Below are 18,232 nucleotides of genomic sequence, written 5' to 3'. Positions count from 1 at the left end.
CAACAGAGATCAGTGACGGCATGGAGGTCTCCGACGAGCTCTCTGTGTGCTCAGATCACAGTTACGACACGTATGCCAACAGCACCACTGCCCCTGTGGCCCCCCGAGGGAGTAGCAGCCGCACCAAGACCCTCACAGGCCGGGGTGGGCATTAGCTGAAGACCTGTCTGTCCAGCCTGTACCTCGCGTGGAGACCAGGGAAGCCCAGAGAGCTAGCAGGAGTGCGCTGGGAGCTGGCTCCATGGCCTTCTCATTGGCTCCAGCCCCTTGTCAGCCACGGCCTCTCTCGGAGGGAGCTCCCTTCTCCAGCCTCTTGGGTACCCCTGCAGGCCTGGGGTGCCTTCTTCTGGGAAGTCTGAGGCCTGGTCCTCTCCTCCCATCCTGACCTGGAAGCTCTGAGGGGTCAATGGGCGATGCCGTGCCCCATGGCAATGAGGGAAATGAAGCCTGAGTGCGCCCCTGAGCGTCTGTCCTTCTGTGCTGCAAAGAAACGACTTCCTGTTTCTCCCACCTCAAGGGCGTTGGCTGAGCCTCTGCCCCAGCAGCTCTGCTCACCTGTCAGGTGAAAGCGCAAGGAAGCTCGGCCCAGGAGGAACCTGCTGCGTGGGAAGACACTCCTCCTCCCTGGCCAGCCTCCGCCACCATTGGCCCTGCCCCAGGAGAGGGCCTGAGCCATGTCCCCAGGAGCAGCTGGAGGTGGCCAGAAGAGCAGACTCAGGGCTGCTGGATCTCACACCCAAGTGTCCAGCAGGCCTCTGGGACAAACTGGCCTGGAGGCCCAGGAGGTCCACAGACTGACACGACCTCAGGTTTCCACATCAGTGGCCAAGGGCAGGAGCCCCCAGGGAAGAGGTTCAGGCATGGTCAAGGGTGGGCGTACGGCCAGAGGCCCACAGTGAAGGGCGTCTGAGGAGCCTTGGCCAAGGTGATTAAAGCTGCCACCTTGACATGTGTCATCTCTGCATTGTCAGTGGGAGGGTAGGGACAGAGCTTGCTGGGTTTGGGATTCAGGTCCCATGATAGAGGAAGAACCACTCTCAGAAACAAAGAGGAGGAGTTCCCTTCGTGGCTCAGCGGTTAACGAACCTGACTAGGATCCATGAGGATGCCGGTTTGATCCCTGGCCTCCTTCAGTGGGTTAAGGATCGGGCATTGACATGAGCTGTGGTGTAGGTCACAGCCACAGCTCCGATCCTATGTTGCTGTGGCTGTGGCTGTGGCTGTGGCTGTGGTGTAGGCCGGCAGCTGTAGCTATGATTCGACCCCTGGCCCGGGAACTTCCATCTTCCATATGCCGTGGGTGTGGCCGTAAAAAAAAAAAAAAGAAAAAAGAAAGAAGAAAAGAAACAAATGGGAGAGTGGCAGGGTGTTGGGGCCCCTCCCTTGCATCACATGGCACCAGGGCTTTCTTAACAGCTCTGGCCTTGGGAACCAGTGCCCCCATATTGTCTTAGAGAGGTAAAGTGACCATCCATGGCCACACAGCTTAGAACTGGGAGAGCCAGAATCCCACCCAGGCTGTGGCCCCAGGGTTTAAGTGTGTCTTCTACAACCGGCCAGGAATGGCAAGGCAGCTAGGGCTTCTGGGTCCTTAAGACTGGGCAGCGTGACTCACTGTCCCCTCGTGGCCACATGGAGGCTTTCTAAGCTCTGTCCTCAGCTGGGAGACACCTCTCCCCGTGGCAGAGGTTTGGCTTTGACTTCTCAGGGCTTTGGTCCTGACTGAAGAGACCCACCTCCATTTTTGGCCCAGTGGGACACCTGTGCTGAAAGCACAACGGCAGCCCCCAGGACCAGAGACGTCCCTGTCCTTCAGTCCTTGGACCTCTGTCCTCCATGGGAAGGGGTCAGTGGCAGAGTCGGGGCAGGTCTATAACCCCCGTCTTCGTCCTAAGAGTCTGCATGGTCTTGAATGTGTCTTACGGAAAAGGGGGAGGCTGAACCCCAGTTCCAGCCTTCAGTGAACACGGTGCTTCCTGGGGGCCAAGGAGTCTGTATCTTCACCAAATAGGGACCTTCCTGGATAGAATTCCCGGGGGTCTGAGCAATTGTGGCCCCTTGCAGAGGAAAGGAAAAGAAACCTCTCCCGATTCTGCCCAGACTGGGCCCCCACATTAACCTCTAGGACAAGCCCTCTGGGACTTGAGGGGATTTGCCCTCCTCCTCCCCTACGAACATGTGCCAAGTGCTCCCTTCCTGGGGCAGAGGTCGGCTCCTGCCTCTCCCTGGGCACGAGGAAGCATGAATGAAACCTGGACCATCCAGGTCGGCAGTGAGGCACGCCACCTACCTGAATGCCCCAAGAACCTCCTCTCTGGCCTTGTGCACGCCCGCCCACGCAAGTGGATTTGACCTTTGATGCCAGCCCCTCCCTGTCCAGTTAGTGCCCCTGGCCCCACTTGGGCAACCTGAAACATCCTAGAGTCCTCAGGAGGGGACAGAGGGGCTGGGAGTTCTGAGTGGGACTCCTCCTGTCACCAGGGCTCTACACTATACCTCGCAGTCCCGAATGCGGAGCTGGTCCAGCTGCCTGCCCTTGTCCCCTAACAACGGCAGGAGAGGCCACGCCCTAGCAGGGCATGTGGCTGCGCCTTCACCTTCAGTGGAGCCCACAGCCTGGGGTCACCCCGGGTTCCTGCCCCTTCACCTGGGGAATTACTGAGAAGCCCACCTTCCTGGTGCCCTCCTCACACCCTTCCCCATGTGTGGGAGACAGCCGGACTGCCCTTCACAGGGAAACAGCAGATGGGCCCCTCCCTTCCTGCCCCCCACCCCCAGCCGCACTCCTCGCTTCTCCCCTTCCCCTCCAGGGTCCTCCTTGAACCCTTAGGCCGTCCTTCCCAGGACGGGTACAGACGTGTCCGGATCTCTGACAGCCTTTAACATACAGCGTGCGCACACCCCTTTCAGGGGGAAGCAGGGTCTCAGAAGAGACTCCGCCAGGCCTCTGGACACGTGCTCGGCCAGCATCACAGCGACCCTCTCGTGGCGACCCTTCCACAAACCCGGCCTCCTAAGCCTCCCTAGGGCAGGTTACGCAGGTCCCTGCCTCACCATCGCCATGTGGCACATGGCTTTCACTCAGAAACCCCTCTCGAGTTCACAGCAACCCAGCAAGACAGGCGGTGCAGGAATGGCGATAGCTCCTGCGGAGATGAAGAGCCAGCGCTAAGGGCACAGTGACTGCGCTGCATGGCAAGTCCCAGGACCAGGCCCCAGGTGCCACAGAGTCCATCGAGGTTCTGGTCGGGGCAACCTCCTGCCAAACTACTGCCCTTTTCCATGAAGGCGAATGCCCTCACCCACCCCCCACACTAGGCCCTGTGGCCCTTCAGAGGCAGCAAATGATCAGACAGCTGCCTGTGGAGCTGCCTCCCTCTGGCTGCAGGCCAGCCCAGCCCAGAGCTGCCTTGTTCTCTCCCAGCCCACCCCCACCACCCCAGGCCAGCCCAGTACCATCATGCCTGCCTCACTGCATCCCCTCCGGGCTGGTACACTGTCAAGTCAAAAACACCGTACCACAGGTGCAGGACCACAGGCTGCCCCCACACACGTCTGTAAGACAAGTCCCCTGTCCTGGGCAGACAGCCCCTTCTCACACCCAGAAACGGACAATCACAGAGAGATGCAGACACAGAGACAGAACACACAAGGCATGTAACCGGATACATGAGGTCCCAAAGTGACATGTCTGCTGTCAAGCAGGAACAGACACAGCACGGAGTTTCAAGGAGGCAAAAGGGAAGAAACCTAGACCTCTAAGCTGTGCAGTTACATTCCTACACCTACAGCTACTCAATCACACCCGGCCCAGTGCCACAGAGTCACTCCCAGACTCACATCCAGGTACCCGGAACACCTGCAAGCACATATGCCCTCACGTCCAGGTATCATTCAGGGGCGCAGCCAGCACCAGTCACCCCCGATTCAGGCACACGCATCCCAGGGTCGCTCACAATCCCACACCTACTCTCGCCTCTTCCCTCCCCCTCATCCCAGGGCTGGTCCAAGAGTAGAACAAAAGCCCAGCGTCCCCTCCTCCCTTCCCCCTTAACTCTCCCCTCCCCACTCGCCTGGCGTCCAGCCCCTTTGTCCTCCTGCAGCTGAGCCTGAGTCCAGGCAGAGTGGCAGGGACATTGAGCCCGGGCTGCTGGAGTACAGGCAGCAGCACAGACAGGAGTGGTCAGCAAGGAAGCAGCAGCTGCAGAGTGCCTGGGAGAGGTCATGGCCAGGTAAGGGCAAAGTAACGTGGGGACTAAGGATGCAGGGCTGCCCTGGCTGTGTGGGGTGTGTGGGGTGTGTGGGGTGTGTGTGTGTGTGTGTGTGTGTGTGTGTGTGTGTGTGTGTGTGTGTGTGTGTGTGTGTGTGTGTGTGTGTGTGTGTGTGTGTAAAAGAAATGGGGCAGCATGCAGGGCTGCCCTGGCTGTGTGGGGTGTGTGTGTGTGTGTGTGTGTGTGTGTAAAAGAAATGGGGCAGCATGCAGGGCTGCCCTGGCTGTGTAGCGTCTACAAGAGAGTGTGTGTGTGTAAAAGAAACGGGGCAGCATGTCAATTTCTAGGGCCTGGCTGGGTCCCTCAGTCTGTGTCAGGACCTTCGGTTTGAGGTGCCTAGATTCTCAGCTGGGATGGGAGAAAACCCATCAAGCCCTGCCTGGGAATCCCTACCTTCCATGTTCCAACAAGGCATCGTTGGACTCCTAGACTGAAATCTCTAGGGTGGAAACGGGGTCGGATGTCCAGTGTATCCACAGTGCCCAGCGCCGCAGACAGCAGGAGAATGAAGGAAAAAGTAGCGGTGCACTTCCCAGGAGGGGCTCCCTCCCTCTCCCAGACAGCCCCTGGTGCCAGGACACCTCGCAGAGAGAAGTCCCTCCTGACCTGATGCGGATGAGACCTGCCCTCTTGGATCTCAGCTCAGAGCATGGCTGAGAAATTCTCAGCTGGCAGGAACAGAATGAGGGCAGCACACTCCAATGACTGCTCTCACCTCCTTCCAGGGGACGTGGGCTGCTCCTTGGGACATGCCCCCACCTTGGCAAGTGTGGCTGAGCCACTAGGTGTGCAGAGTCTAGAGCCAGGTGGGTTCAGGGCCCAACCCCTCTATCCTGGGACCCTGCCCAGCAGATAGCTCATTTCCCTTGGTGCTAAGACAGGGGATCCGCCACCCAGGATGGCCCAGGCATGAACAGTGCAAGTCAGACTAACTTAGTGAGCAAGATCTGACCTCCAGGACAAAGCAGTCTCAGGGAGTTTCCTTCACAGCATAGCAGAAGTAAATGTAACTAGTACCCATGAGGATGTGGGTTTGATCCCTGGCCTCACTCAGTAGGTTAAGGATCTGGCATTGCCATAAGCTGTGGTGTAAGTCACAGACATGGCGCAGATCTGTAATTGCTGTGACTGTGGCATAGGCCAGCGGCTACAGCTCTGATTTGCCCCTAGTCTAGGAACCTCCATGTGCCACAAGTGCAGCCCTAAAAAGACCAAAAAAAAAAAAAAAAAGGCAGTCTCAGAGGAAGAACAGACAAGGAGCAGGGAGCAGAGTGCTGCTCCCTAGAGTAAACTGCCACATAAAGAAGTGAGCTCCCGGTCCCTGGAGGTGTGCAAGCAGAGACCAAATCGCCCGCTACAGATCTTCAGTCTGTGGAATGCTTTCACAAACACCCCTCCTTTGACTCACGGCAACCTCTGAAGGGCAGGTTACCTCCATGTGATCGTTTCCTCATGACAAACTTTAAAAAGAAGGGGGGCGGGGGTCTAATTCAGGTCTCTGAGGATCACACAAAATTATGCACAGAAAAGCAACTTTAAACACATTGTGCGCTCCCTTCCCCTTGGGTAAAAACATGTAGGGAAACAGCTCCTGGGTTTGTACTGTGTACCTAGACTTTCTCGTACGCTCCACCTAACAGTCACCAAGTCACAGCAACCGTGTGAGGGAGGCCTTTCAGATGAGGAAGGGGATGGGCAGTGATTCGCGCAGGATCACACACCGGGACCAGTCCTTGGAGCGAGCTCTTCCCACGTCCCCACAGGGCTTCCTTGAGAACGGAGAACTCACCACGGAGGCCACCTTCCCTTTTAGCCTCGGCTCTCACCTCTAGGCCTTTGCACAGGTGGAGACCTCCTCTCTCCACTCCCTTCCCTTCTCCTGGCTAATCCTACCTGTCCTCGGTCAGACTGACCCCTGTCAAGGATGCCTTCCCTGACTCCCCTCCGACTGGGTTCAGTACCCCCTCGGAGCTCCCCTAATGCTTCTTCAAGCTCCAGGAGAGCGGGGGCTATGTCTTGTTCACCGCCTGGCACAGAAAGAACTCTAAATAAATACCAGCTTAATACATTCACTTGACCTTGAACAGGCACTAATTGAGCACCTACTATGAGCCAGATCCTGTACTGTTAGGGGAGGGGCAAATATTACATAGAATAATCGGGGTGTGGCCAATGGGGAACACCTGTAGGAGATCCCTAGGATGGAGTGAGGAGAAGTTGGTAGATTTATACCCAACACACACACACACACACACACACACACACAGCATCTGTGGGGTTGCCCGAATTCCTTGACCAAAGGCTACAGCTCCTGTCAGGGGGCCCTCTTTACAGAGGTATTTTGGGTAGGTTCCAATAACCTCCCAGCCCTCCACCTTCAGACCTTGGAGAGATGAAGTCTTCCAGCTGTGGTAGCCACAGTGGCACTGCTCTATCCCTTGGGGGAGTCCCAAAGTACTGCCTATGCTTTTGTAAGAACTTCCTTTATTAGACTCTCCTCAAATTACCCTACTTGAGAGTATGCCATCTGTCTCCCGCCGATGCCTACAGGAAGAAGCTTAGTGAGTTTGAAGAACAGAAAGAGCCACATGACTGCCGTGGGTAAAGGGGTGGGGTGGGGGGACGACGGACGACGGTACAGCTAAAACAGGGTCCAGCCCTTTAGGTTAGGCAGAGACCGGCTCACTGACGTCATTCGGAATCTGGATAGATGGATGGAAGGAACAGCGGTAGCATGAACACAGGTTAATAAGTTCATTCGCACCAGCCTGAGTAAACTAGTGAACCGACCAAGGAAGGGAAGGGGAGGGGCCTCCTGCCCTCTAACCGGGCCCCAGCCAGGTGTATTTGTCAACGCTATCTGTGTCCTCTGCCCAGCAGGATGCTGGAGGGCCCAGTGCCGGAGGAGTCAGAGCAGGCCTCCGAGACGCCGTGCGCGGGGTCCTGCCACGCGCAGCGCGTCCTGCAGACCCTCAATGCTTACCGGCGGAGCGGCACCCTTACGGACGTGGTGCTGCGTGCGGGGGGTTGCGACTTTCCATGCCACCGTGCCGCGCTTAGCGCAGGGAGCACATACTTCCGTAGCCTGTTCAGGGCTGGGGAGCCACAGCAGGGCCTGACAGTGGTGCCAGGCGTGGGTCCGGCGGGGACCGCGACCGCGGCGGCGCTGGCCGTGGTGCTGGACTACATGTACGGCGCTGGCGCGCGGCTGCGCACGGAGGAAGAGGCGGCCGCGGTGCTGGCGCTGGCCGAGCGGCTGGGCGTGGCGGGCCTGCGCGAGGCCTGTGCACGCTTCCTCGAGGGCCGCCTGCGTGCTGCCAACAGCCTGGCGCTGCGCCGCGTGGCCGCTGCCTTCTCGCTCGCTTCCCTGGCTGAGCGCTGTGGCCGCGTGTTGCGCCAGGCCTTCACCGAGGTGGCGCGCCACGCGGACTTCTTGGAACTGGCGCCCGATGAGGTGGCGGCACTGCTGGCAGACCCGGCACTGGGCGTGGTGCACGAGGAGGCCGTGTTCGAAGCGGCCATGCGCTGGGTGCGCCATGACGCGCCGGCACGCCGGGGACAGCTGCGGCGCCTGCTGGAGCACGTGCGCCTGCCCCTGCTGGCGCCCGCCTACTTCCTGGAGAAGGTGGAGGCCGACGACCTGCTGCAGGCTTGCGGCGAGTGCCGCCCGCTGCTGCTCGAGGCCCGGGCCTGCTTCATCCTGGGCCGTGAGGCCAGCGTGCTGCGGGCCCGGCCTCGGAGGTAAGCTGCCCCCCACCTCCGTCCCCTTGCCTCCCGCCTTGTGCCCTGCGTTATTCCCCTGTTCAGTCGTTCCCTCACTCCTCCACTATCCTTTTCCTATCACTTGATCGCAACCTCTTGACTGAGATTCAAGCATTCAACAGACTTTTCAAGGGTTGATGCTGGGCATTGTGCCCTCAAAGAGTTCACAGTCCAATGGGGGAAATGCAGGGATCTCACAGCTCGCAAACATTGTCTCGTGCCAGACTCAGGAGTAATCTGAAATACTCTTTAACTTCAGGGAGCCCAGTCTAGTAAGGGGTATAAATAGGCAGCCTTGGGAAAAAATTAAAGAGGCTTACTCCCACCTCATAATTGCCAGACCAGGAGACTTTTGGGCAGACGGTCTTGCTGACGGTCTGTCACCCTCACAGGAACAGGAGACATTGTGGCCCAAGAGGTTCAGTATTTGTCAAAGGAATTAGGTAGGAAGCCTTTCACTAAAAGGTTTGGTAATTCTGGTTGGGTACGCGCCTGAAGGGTCAGTGGGAGGAGAGAATGCTTTGCCGAAAGGGGATGTAGCCTGGTTTAATGGCTTTAGCAACTAGGAGAGGGGTTTAGGAGATGGCTAGAGGAGGAGGGATACAGATGAGTGTGTGAAGGTCAGACAGTGCGGAGAGAATGGGTTACTGGCAGACCAACTTGGGCTTGAGTTCCAGCTCTGTCACTTTCGGCTACATGACTTTGGGCAAGTCAGGATTAAATGAGGATTTTTTCTACATAAGGGTAAAGGCTCTGTAAAGATTCGTTCCCTGCAACTGAGAGGTCAGTCGAATGGGGTAAGGAGCAGTGACCCTCTCTTCCCATCAAAAGCCAGGAGGTTGGAAGTGCCAGAGTCCAGCACGGGAAGGTGGAGAGCAGAAGGGCAGCAAGACCGTATAGTTCAGTCGACAAGACGGTGAGAGAGGGCTGAAACCTGGCTGCCTGTTAACTGGCATTGGGCTTGTCCCCATACCAGGTTCATGGACCTGGCTGAAGTGATTGTGGTCATTGGTGGCTGTGACCGCAAGGGGCTCCTGAAGCTGCCCTTCGCTGATGCCTACCATCCAGAGAGCCAGCGCTGGACCCCACTGCCCAGCTTACCCGGCTACGCACGCTCAGAGTTCGCCAGCTGTGCTCTCCGCAATGATGTCTACATCTCTGGTGAGGGCGGGCCCGCAGCCCGAGCCCCACAGGATTGGCTCCTCGCCGCCCCGGCACTGCCCTCCTCCGCGCAACAGGGATACAGGGGCGGGATCTTTCCTGATAACCTACAGTTACCAGCTGAGGTGGTACTGCAGAGCCAATCACTGGTGTGACTCCAACCTTTATCCGGCAATGTTTACCTCAGCTCAGATCAGGGTTAATCATTTTTCTTTATCTAGCCTACCATGTGCTGTGCTAAATTATGCTAAGCAGCTTACATTAGTTATCATTTAATTCCCACAACAAGCCCACTTTATAGGGAGATTTTCCACCCACTGCTCAAGAATGGCAAAGACTGGTTTGATACCAATGGACTGTGCCCTCCCGGAGATTCGGGCCCTAGAGTGCCCTGGACAGGGAGAGTCAGAGACCACCTTACCACCAAGCAGAAAAGCGGGCTGTGAGTCCCCACATGATTTGGATTCCCAACCAGGGAATCTGGCCCAGCTTCACGGAAGGGATGATTTTCAACTAGACCTTGAAAACTGGAGGGAGCAGCAGAGACAAAGGCATGAGGGTAAGAAGGAACCTTGGGTACCCAGGTCTCCAAGGTGCAGGCTGAGGGTCTGAGAGGAAGGGATGTTACTGTGGATTAGACAGTAAAGGGAGTCTGAAGTCAGGGAGGCTTTGACTCCAGGCCTTCGTAGACTGCACTTGTAGTAGGGAGCTGTGGGGGCCTGAGGATAAGGAGAAAAAGGCACGGGAAGGCCTCAGCAATGGTCCAGGCCACACTTTATTTCTGGACAACTTATCCAAGGCCACCAACGGCTCCTGAGCAACATGTGTGGCCTCTGCTTGGTACCACTGGGAATACCTAGAGGCAAAAGCTATGAAACAGAGATAGGGCTTGGGTCAGGCTCAGGCTGAGGGGTGCAGTTGGGGTTCTCCCTGGGAAGGGTGCTCCTGAGAGATGAATCAATGTTGAGGAACACCAGGATGGCCTGACACTGACAGGGAGCGTCCACAACCTGCATCCCCAGTGCCTGGCCCCGAGGGGCCTAAGAGTGCTGAGCTTGGGAATCAGAAGTTCTGGTCATTGCTCCAGCTTTAAGAGGCCATCACCTTCAGCAGAGTCCAAAGTGCCCCCCGTCACTTGCTTCCCTGAGCCCAGAGCCCAGTGAAAACCAACTCTTCCTCCCCAATCTTAGGTCTCGCCCCTCAAGACTTTCTGCCTGTTGTCCTAACGCAGACCTTCCCACCACTCATGAAAGCACACTGAGTCACAGCCGGAGTCTCACACTAACCCGGCGGGAAGTCCTTCCTGCTGTCTACCCTTAACCCCTTCCTTTGGATCTGGGGACCCTGGTTTCTAGCCCCTTAGAGTGATGGAAATAGCAAGAGAGCCCGGGGGCAACAGCTGCTTCTCTCTCCCTAGGAGGCCACATCAACAGCCGTGACGTGTGGATGTTTAGCTCCCATCTGCACACCTGGATCAAGGTGGCCTCACTGCACAAGGGCAGGTGGAGGCACAAGATGGCGGTCGTGCAGGGGCAGGTAGGGACACCCAGCAGCGCTGCCCTGGGCCCAAGACAGCCATCTCTGGACTTCCTGGGGCAGGCCCTCAATGACCCTTTCTTCGCAAGAAGGGGTGAGGCCCCCAAAAGGAAAGGGACTCACCCAAAGTTGCATAACAATGCTAATGCTAATAATAATAATTACTGTAATAGTACAGCCTAGTAGTCAAGGGCTCAAGAGTATGTGCTCCGGGGCCAAAGAGCCTAGATTTGAATCTCGACTCTGCCACTTAAGACCAAAAAGAAAAAGGAAAAAAAATCTGCCAATTATCTTTGTAAGCTACATCTCAAAATCAGAAATGCAAATAAATGCTTCTTGGAAATCATTTAAGTGAGGTGATAAGCCCTTAAGAAATCACTAGTTATTTTTATTAAGCATCACTTTGGTGCCAGGCATTTTACCTGTCTAAAGCGCATTCAGTACCCATCCTGCAAACCCATTAGCAGAGGAATCAGCTAAGGGAGGTTCAGGAACCGGGAGGAGGGGAGGCAGAGCCAGGAGCTGGGATAGTTTCTCTGCACACAGCCAGAGGCTGTGGGGCTGAGATGCAGGCCGCCCTGACTCTTGGTCATCTCTTACTTTACCCGCAGCTGTTCGCGGTGGGTGGCTTTGACGGCCTGCAGCGCCTGTGCAGTGTGGAGCGCTACGACCCCTTCTCCAACACCTGGGCAGCAGTGGCCTCACTCCCTGAGCCGGTGAGCTCTGCTGCTGTGGCGCCCTGTGCCGGACGGCTCTACGTGATCGGGGGCGCCGGGCAGGATGGCATCAGCACCAACAAGGTGGGCCAGGAGAGGGTGGTGGAGGCCTACTGTGTGCCAGGTGCAGAGCTGGGGCTTTCATGTCCAGGACCATTTTCTCACTTAATCTCACTGACAGCCTTGAGGAGTCATCCCCATGTTTCAGGCAAGGAAATGAATTCAGAGATGACCCCACAAGGTCACACAGTAGGTCTGGATCACGGTGTTTGGGGTGGTACATGAGTTTCACAGATCTTAAAAACAAAGTGAGGGCAAAGAGTAATTAGTTAAAAAGCTTCTCCATTCAAAAATATTTTATATATATGTATGAAAAATCACTCCTAGTCTCACCACCTAAGGATACGTACTGCTAATATTTTGGTGCATCGCCTTCTAGGCTTCCTCTGAACTGACTCACTCTTCTGTTTTAGTTTTCTGTTCTGTTAGTAAAATGAGGCATTCTGCTTTTTCTTCTAAGTATAAGCACTTTCTACGTGGTTAGGAACTCTTCAGAGTTGTCATTTCAGTGTCTGTGTGACAGTCCACTGGGTGGGTGGATCGGTGTCTACCAAATTTTCTATTGTTGGACATTTACGCTTTCTGACAATAAAAATTGGTCTTTGTTGTAGCAGCTCCCTCCCTGCCCTGACCAGCTCACAGGCCTGGGATCTGACTCTTTCCCAAACGAGGATCCCTAACCTCTTCAACCCCACTCCCAGCACATGTTCCTGGGCTGGCTGGAGGAATACCTTTCAGTACCTTCTTGGGCAGCAGCAATGTGAGAAGCAAGGCCTTGTAAACACCCAAGGGCCTGGGAGGCCTGAGGACAGCTGTAGGAATGAAGGCTGCAAGACACCCTAGCTGGAATTTTGTCATAACCTCAGAGCTCCTGGAAGGCAGAAGAGGGTTGACAGTATATGCAGCCAGGAGCACATCTCTGTGGGAAACCTGCTCTGAGAACCCTCTAGAGCACGAATGCAGAGATGACACCTCCAGCTCCTGGGACGTAGACCTCCTCCTAGACCTTCAAAGATGAACTTTTGCCGGGGGAGGGGCTAGGATGAGGAAGCTGAGCGCACTTGAGGGGAGGGATGCTAGCTCAGGCCTGGTGGACACAGGCAAATGTTATACTGAATGGGTCCCCTGGACAGAGAGCTGGGAAGGTAGGCAGCAGGGTGGCTGAAGGGTGAATCTTCACCACTGCTGCTCCTCCTGCCTCAGGTGCAGTGCTTTGACCCCAAGGAGGACCAGTGGAGCCTGCGGTCACCAGCCCCCTTCTCGCAGCGATGTCTTGAGGCTGTCTCCCTAGAGGATACCATCTATGTGGTTGGGGGCCTCATGAGCAAAATCTTCACCTACGACCCTGGCACAGATGACTGGGGGGAGGCGGCTGTCCTCCCCAGCCCTGTGGTAAGTGGAGGCTCCCGGGCACAGCCCCGGCACTGGCTGTTTAGGAGAGTGAAGACCCCCTTCTAAGGATCCAGATCGCAGAGGCAGTTAAGACTTGTGCTAGACTCCATGCCAGGTAGTTTTACATAGTTCTCTAGCTTTGTCCTCACAATAATCAGCCTTGCACTTCAAAGATAAGGAGACTGGTGCCAGAAAGGCTGAGGCGTCACCAGTTAGGCCGTGTCAGGCAGAGCCTGGATTGCCAGTTCTAGGTGCTGTAGCTTTGGAAGGGGGAGCCTGGTCTCAATGACCCTGCAATCTCTCTGGCTCTCAAGGCTACCAGCTGGTGGCCTCTGTGTGTGTGTGGAGGGGGTGTAGGGAGAGCCAAGGAGTGACCTGCTGGGTTCCCTCACCCCCGTGATATCAGAGAAGAGACGTCTAGGCCCTGGATGCCTGGCCCCTGCATTCCTTGCCTCCCCCACCATTCTGTTCCCTCTCCCAAACCCTACAGAGACTACACAGGGGTACGGTTGGACTGACGGTCCCTGTCATTCTTACCTCTGGTGATTCCAAGCACCTCGATTTCTGGTTTCCCCGAGCCTGAGGTCCTAAGATGGTGGTGGTGGTAATTACTGTCACTGGGGGCTTACTGTATTCCAGGTACTGTGTAAAATGCTTTACATACTTAATCTCATTAACTCTTGAAGGTAACCTTAGGAAGAAGGAACTACTACTATTCTCACTTTTCAGATAAGGAAACTAAGGCCCAGAGAGGTGAAGTGACTTGTCTAAGGCCATTCATTTATTAGTAAGGGTCACACCAGAGCTTTAAACCAGGTCCATCCAATTCCTCCCGCTCTACCATCCAGACTGCCTGCTCATATTCTGTGAAGGTCAGGATTTTGTTGTCTGGCCTGGCCAGCCAGGGATAGAGGCAACCCCAGGCTGGACCCCATAACTATTTGTCTTTCTGTCTGTCCACCCAGGAGAGCTGTGGCGTGACTGTGTGTGACGGGAAGGTCCACATCCTTGGCGGGCGGGATGACCGCGGGGAAAGCACCGACAAGGTCTTTACCTTTGACCCCAGCAGTGGGCAGGTGGAGGCCCAGCCATCCCTGCAGCGCTGCACCAGCTCCCACGGCTGTGTTACCATCATCCAGAGTCTGGGCAGGTGACTCGCACTTGAGCCAGAAGGCAGGAGGGAGAACTCAGGCTCACCACGTCTCCCCCTCATAGCACCTCCGTGTAAACAGCCTCTTAACTGACTACCCCTTTTCCTGCAGAAATAAAACTTCCTTCAAAGGTTGGGTCTGTGTTCCAGCTTAAGCCTCCTTTGCCTGGAGAAGTAATGCCCAGTATCTGCTCCCTACTCTGACTCTTTATAAAGCATCTTCCTATGTTACCTCAGTTTACTTTCATAAGAGCAGTATGGACGTCTTATGAAATAGTTCATGCAGAAAAAGGAAAAATAATTTTGTATTGTTTAAGATTATAATAAAACGCAAATCAAAACTACAGTGAGGTACCACCTCACACTGGTCAGCACGGCCATCATTAACAAGTCTACAAATAACAAATGCTGCAGATGTTGCGGGGGGAAAGGGAACCCTCCTACACCGCTCGTGGGAATGCAAACTGATAAAACCACTATGGAGAACAGTATAGAGGTTCCTCAGAAAACTGAACATAAAACTACCATATAATCCAGCAATCCTACCTCGGACACATACCAGACAAAACTACAACCCAAAATGATAAAGGCACCCAGAGCTCCCGTCGTGGCTCAGTGGTTAACGAATCCGAATGGGAACCATGAGGTTGCAGATTTGATCCCTGCCCTTGCTCAGTAAGTAGGTTAAGGATCTGGCGTTGCTGTGAGCTGTGGTAAAGGTCGGAAAGATGTGGCTTGGATCCTGTTTGCTGTGGCTCTGGTGTAGACCTGTAGCTACAGCTCCCCTTAGACCCCTAGCTTGGGAACCTCCGTATGCTGCGGGTGCGGCCTTAGAAAGGACCAAAAAAAAAAAAAAAAAAAAAAGATAAAGGCACCCAAATGTTCACAGCAGCACTATTCACAATAGCCGAGACATGGAAACAACCTAACTATCCATCAGCAGATGAATGGTTTAAAGATGTGGTACATACATAAAAAGGAATACTACTGGGCCATAAAAAAAACCAAGAAAATACCATTTGCAGCAACATGGATGAAACTAGAGATCCTCATACTAAATGAATTCAAAAAGAGAAAGACAAATACCCTATGATATCACTTATGTGGAATCTAAAATATGGCACATATGAGTCTCTCTACAAAATAGGAACTGACCCACAGACATAGAAAACAGCTTGTGGTTGCCAAGGGGTAGTGGATGCAAACTATTAAATTCAGAATGAATAAGCAATGAGGTCCTCCTGTATATAGCACAGAGAACTATATCCAGTCTCTTGGGACAGACCATGATAGAAGGTAACATAAGAAAGGGAATTTTTATCTGTGTATGATTGGATCACTTTGCTGTGCAGCAGAAATTGGCCCAACACTGTAAATCAACTATAATGAGAAAAATAAGTTAAATTAAAAAAAAAAAAAAAAGGAAATAGATAATTACAAATGCCTTTGTAGGCCCCTCTATTCCCAAACTGATTTCTTCCCACATTCCTCCCAGAGGTAGTCACCATTTTTAAATGGCAAATTACCAGCACTTTTTTTTTTTTTTAACTTTTAGTGAGTTACTACTGATAGATCTATATTTTACAGAGAAGGAACTGACTTAAGATGAAACATATCGAAGGCAGAATCTATGACTCTGATTTCATGAAGCTTCAGAATCTGCGAGGCACTTCTGGTCAGGATGGTTCTCCCTTTTCTAAACCACCCTGTTCAATTCAAACCCCTAGTGATGACACATAAAATTAAAAGTTGAATAACTACGAATTCCTGTTGTGGTACAGCAGAAACAAGTCCGACCAGGAACCATGAGGTTCCAGGTTTGATCCCTGGCTTTGCTCAGTGGGTTAAGGATCTGGTGTTGCTGTGAGCTGTGGTGTAGGCTGGCAGCTGCAACTATAATTAGACCCCTAGCCTGGGAACCTCCATAGGCTGCAGGTGTGGCCTTCAAATGACAAAAAAAAGTTGAGCAACTAAAATAAAAGGCATAGACTTATAAGTAAACAGACATGTCTGAGGACCAGAAACAGAATTGTGAAACCAGTAAGGAAGGCAGAAACTCAAGCTCTTGGATTGAGATTCTGGGATAAAGGCCTTAAAAATAGGATTACAAACCAGGCTCATTGCTAGAAGCCTGGGCCAAGATGGGGCTCCCCACTAATGAAAGAAGTAAAAATAAATAGCTATAGAACCCTGAGCAGCCTTGGGATAGTAGGGGCCCAGGGTAGTGGGCACCTGAGCCACAGGCCTCTAAGACCCCAGTCAGCCTGGCTCTGCACCTGAATGTTGTGAAATTCCCAGCGGTGGCAAAGGGTACAAGCCCCTGATGTCACTATAAGCACCTGGGCTGGCCTGGAGCTCTAGGGCAGCAACATGAAACTGCTGGGTCTGGAGGAGTGAGATCAGTAGAGGAGAGGAGGACAAAGGACACCACAGCTTCTGTGAGGCAAGGCCCAGCGGTGCAGGTTCTGTGCCTACGCTTCTGAGGCCCAGAGGGACCAGCCAGGCTCCAGCTGGGGCTCCCCTTATTTGCACTCAGATTGCCTTTTGAAGAGCTACTATTATCTGCCCTCCATCCCCTCTTCCCCCTCATCTTCCAAAGCCCCAGGGCTCTGTCTGCAAGATCTCTCCAGCTGGGTCTGGCCCACCACAAAGGCCTCAGTCCCAGTTGCACTCCTGCCCTCCGATTATCCAAGATCAGGGAGCCTGTGACCATCTGGACACAGTTGATAATGGAGAGGGGGAGGGGAATGGGGGTAGAAGCCCAGCCTCAAAGCCTGCCTGCTCCCAACCCATGGATAACACCTAGGACAAAGCAAGGAAGGCATGTTGCTTGTTTACCCAAGTGAAAGCCAGAGTGGAAAAGGTAGGGACAAATCGAGGGCAAGCTCTCCCAAGAGACATGGGTGCCTTACCCAGGCTGAGCACACTGGTGTAGCCAGGCAGACTGCCAGTTTCCCCCACAATGTCCATCAGTGCTCTCTTGTGAAAATGCCAATGTCCTGGCCTGCCCTGTCTGCCCAGGCAGACCTGACACCCCCACCCCAGAGTTGACCCCTGCCCTGCTGTGCCCCTTCTATCACCTGACATTTGGCCAAGGCTTATGTGTGACATCTCTGGTCTCTCCTGACATATCCGTAAGATGCGTCCTGGGACAAGAAAGGTGTCAGCTTTATCTGTGTCCTCCAGCGCCCAGAACAAGGCCTCCCACTGAATATCCAGGTTTCCTGGCTTTCTACCCCAAAATACCTGTGAGTAGCTACTGTAGCCACACACACACCCCCCCCCACGAATGAGTAAACAGAGTTGTGACATGACTTGCTTACAAAGGCCATGGGACTGCTGAGTGGTGGCAGAGCCAGCATTCCGACTCAAGTCCATTTATCTCCAAAGGCTGCTCTCTCCATGCAGCCTCTGCTAATCTGGGAAAATGGTACAGATACGGAGTGCAGCACAGGAGTTTAGAAGTAGGAGATACATGGAGTTCCCAATGTGGCACAGTGGTTTAAGAATCCAACTGCAGAGGCCAGTTTGCCCCCCAGCCCCGTGCAGTGGGTTAAGCATCTGGCCTTGCTGCAGCTGTGGCTTAGCTCCAATCCCTGGCGCAGGAACTTCCACATGCCGTAGGTGTGGCCTTAAAAAAGAAGTAGGAGATCCACCATTTCCACTGTGGGAAATTCCAGCCTGACAGGACACTGTCCCTGACCGTTGTGGCTTCTGACTTGATGAGGGGAGAGACATGGTGCATGTCCCTGTTGAGGCAGGTTCGTAGGAACACAAGCAAAAGGTGACACCAATGTGTCCTAACTTCCTAGGACTACTGGTTAGACAGAGACCATTTAAAGGTCTCCCTGGCTCCTAGTCCACTGCTCTCTTGCTGCCGCCACCAGCCCAGCAGCCTGCTGACTGGGAACTGTTCCATTCAGTTTAGAGGGAAGCCAGACAAGTCCATGACCCTTCTGCCACCCTCTCCCCAGCTAAGAATAGAAACTTAACTCTTGGTATGCCATCAGAAGCCGCTGGAATGAAATTTCTGCGTTTCTTTTTTTTTAGGGCCGCACCCACAGCATATGGAAGTTCCCTGGCTGGGGGCTGAACTGGAGTTATGGCTGCCGGCCTACACCACAGCCACGCCAGATCCGAGTGCGTCTGTGACCTGCACCACAGCTTGCGACAATGCCAGATCC

General features: G+C 54.2%; 2 protein-coding genes across 4 annotated transcripts in view; both read left to right on the top strand.

The window, feature by feature from the left end:
• Positions 1 to 947, top strand: part of GDPD5 (glycerophosphodiester phosphodiesterase domain containing 5) — an 84,232-nt gene extending 83,285 nt beyond the window's left edge. For all 3 annotated transcript variants that reach the window (XM_021062519.1, XM_021062520.1, XM_021062521.1), the window contains one exon: positions 7 to 947. In XM_021062519.1, coding sequence (XP_020918178.1) covers positions 7 to 155 — 149 coding nt within the window. In that variant the 3' untranslated portion in view covers positions 156 to 947. The remainder of the gene's footprint in view (positions 1 to 6) is intronic.
• On the top strand, positions 2,978 to 14,442 carry KLHL35 (kelch like family member 35). Its single transcript, XM_005667133.3, has 7 exons — positions 2,978 to 4,232; positions 7,152 to 8,012; positions 9,010 to 9,194; positions 10,612 to 10,730; positions 11,342 to 11,530; positions 12,710 to 12,898; positions 13,864 to 14,442. The coding sequence occupies exons 1-7, from the start codon at positions 4,225 to 4,227 to the stop codon at positions 14,050 to 14,052; spliced, it is 1,740 nt and encodes a 579-aa protein (XP_005667190.2). The 5' UTR covers positions 2,978 to 4,224; the 3' UTR covers positions 14,053 to 14,442.

Source organism: Sus scrofa, chromosome 9 (genome assembly GCF_000003025.6).
Source record: "Sus scrofa isolate TJ Tabasco breed Duroc chromosome 9, Sscrofa11.1, whole genome shotgun sequence".
Taxonomy (NCBI): Eukaryota; Metazoa; Chordata; class Mammalia; order Artiodactyla; family Suidae; genus Sus; species Sus scrofa.
Note: the sequence above shows the minus strand (reverse complement) of the source record. Positions and strands in the feature narration are given on the sequence as shown.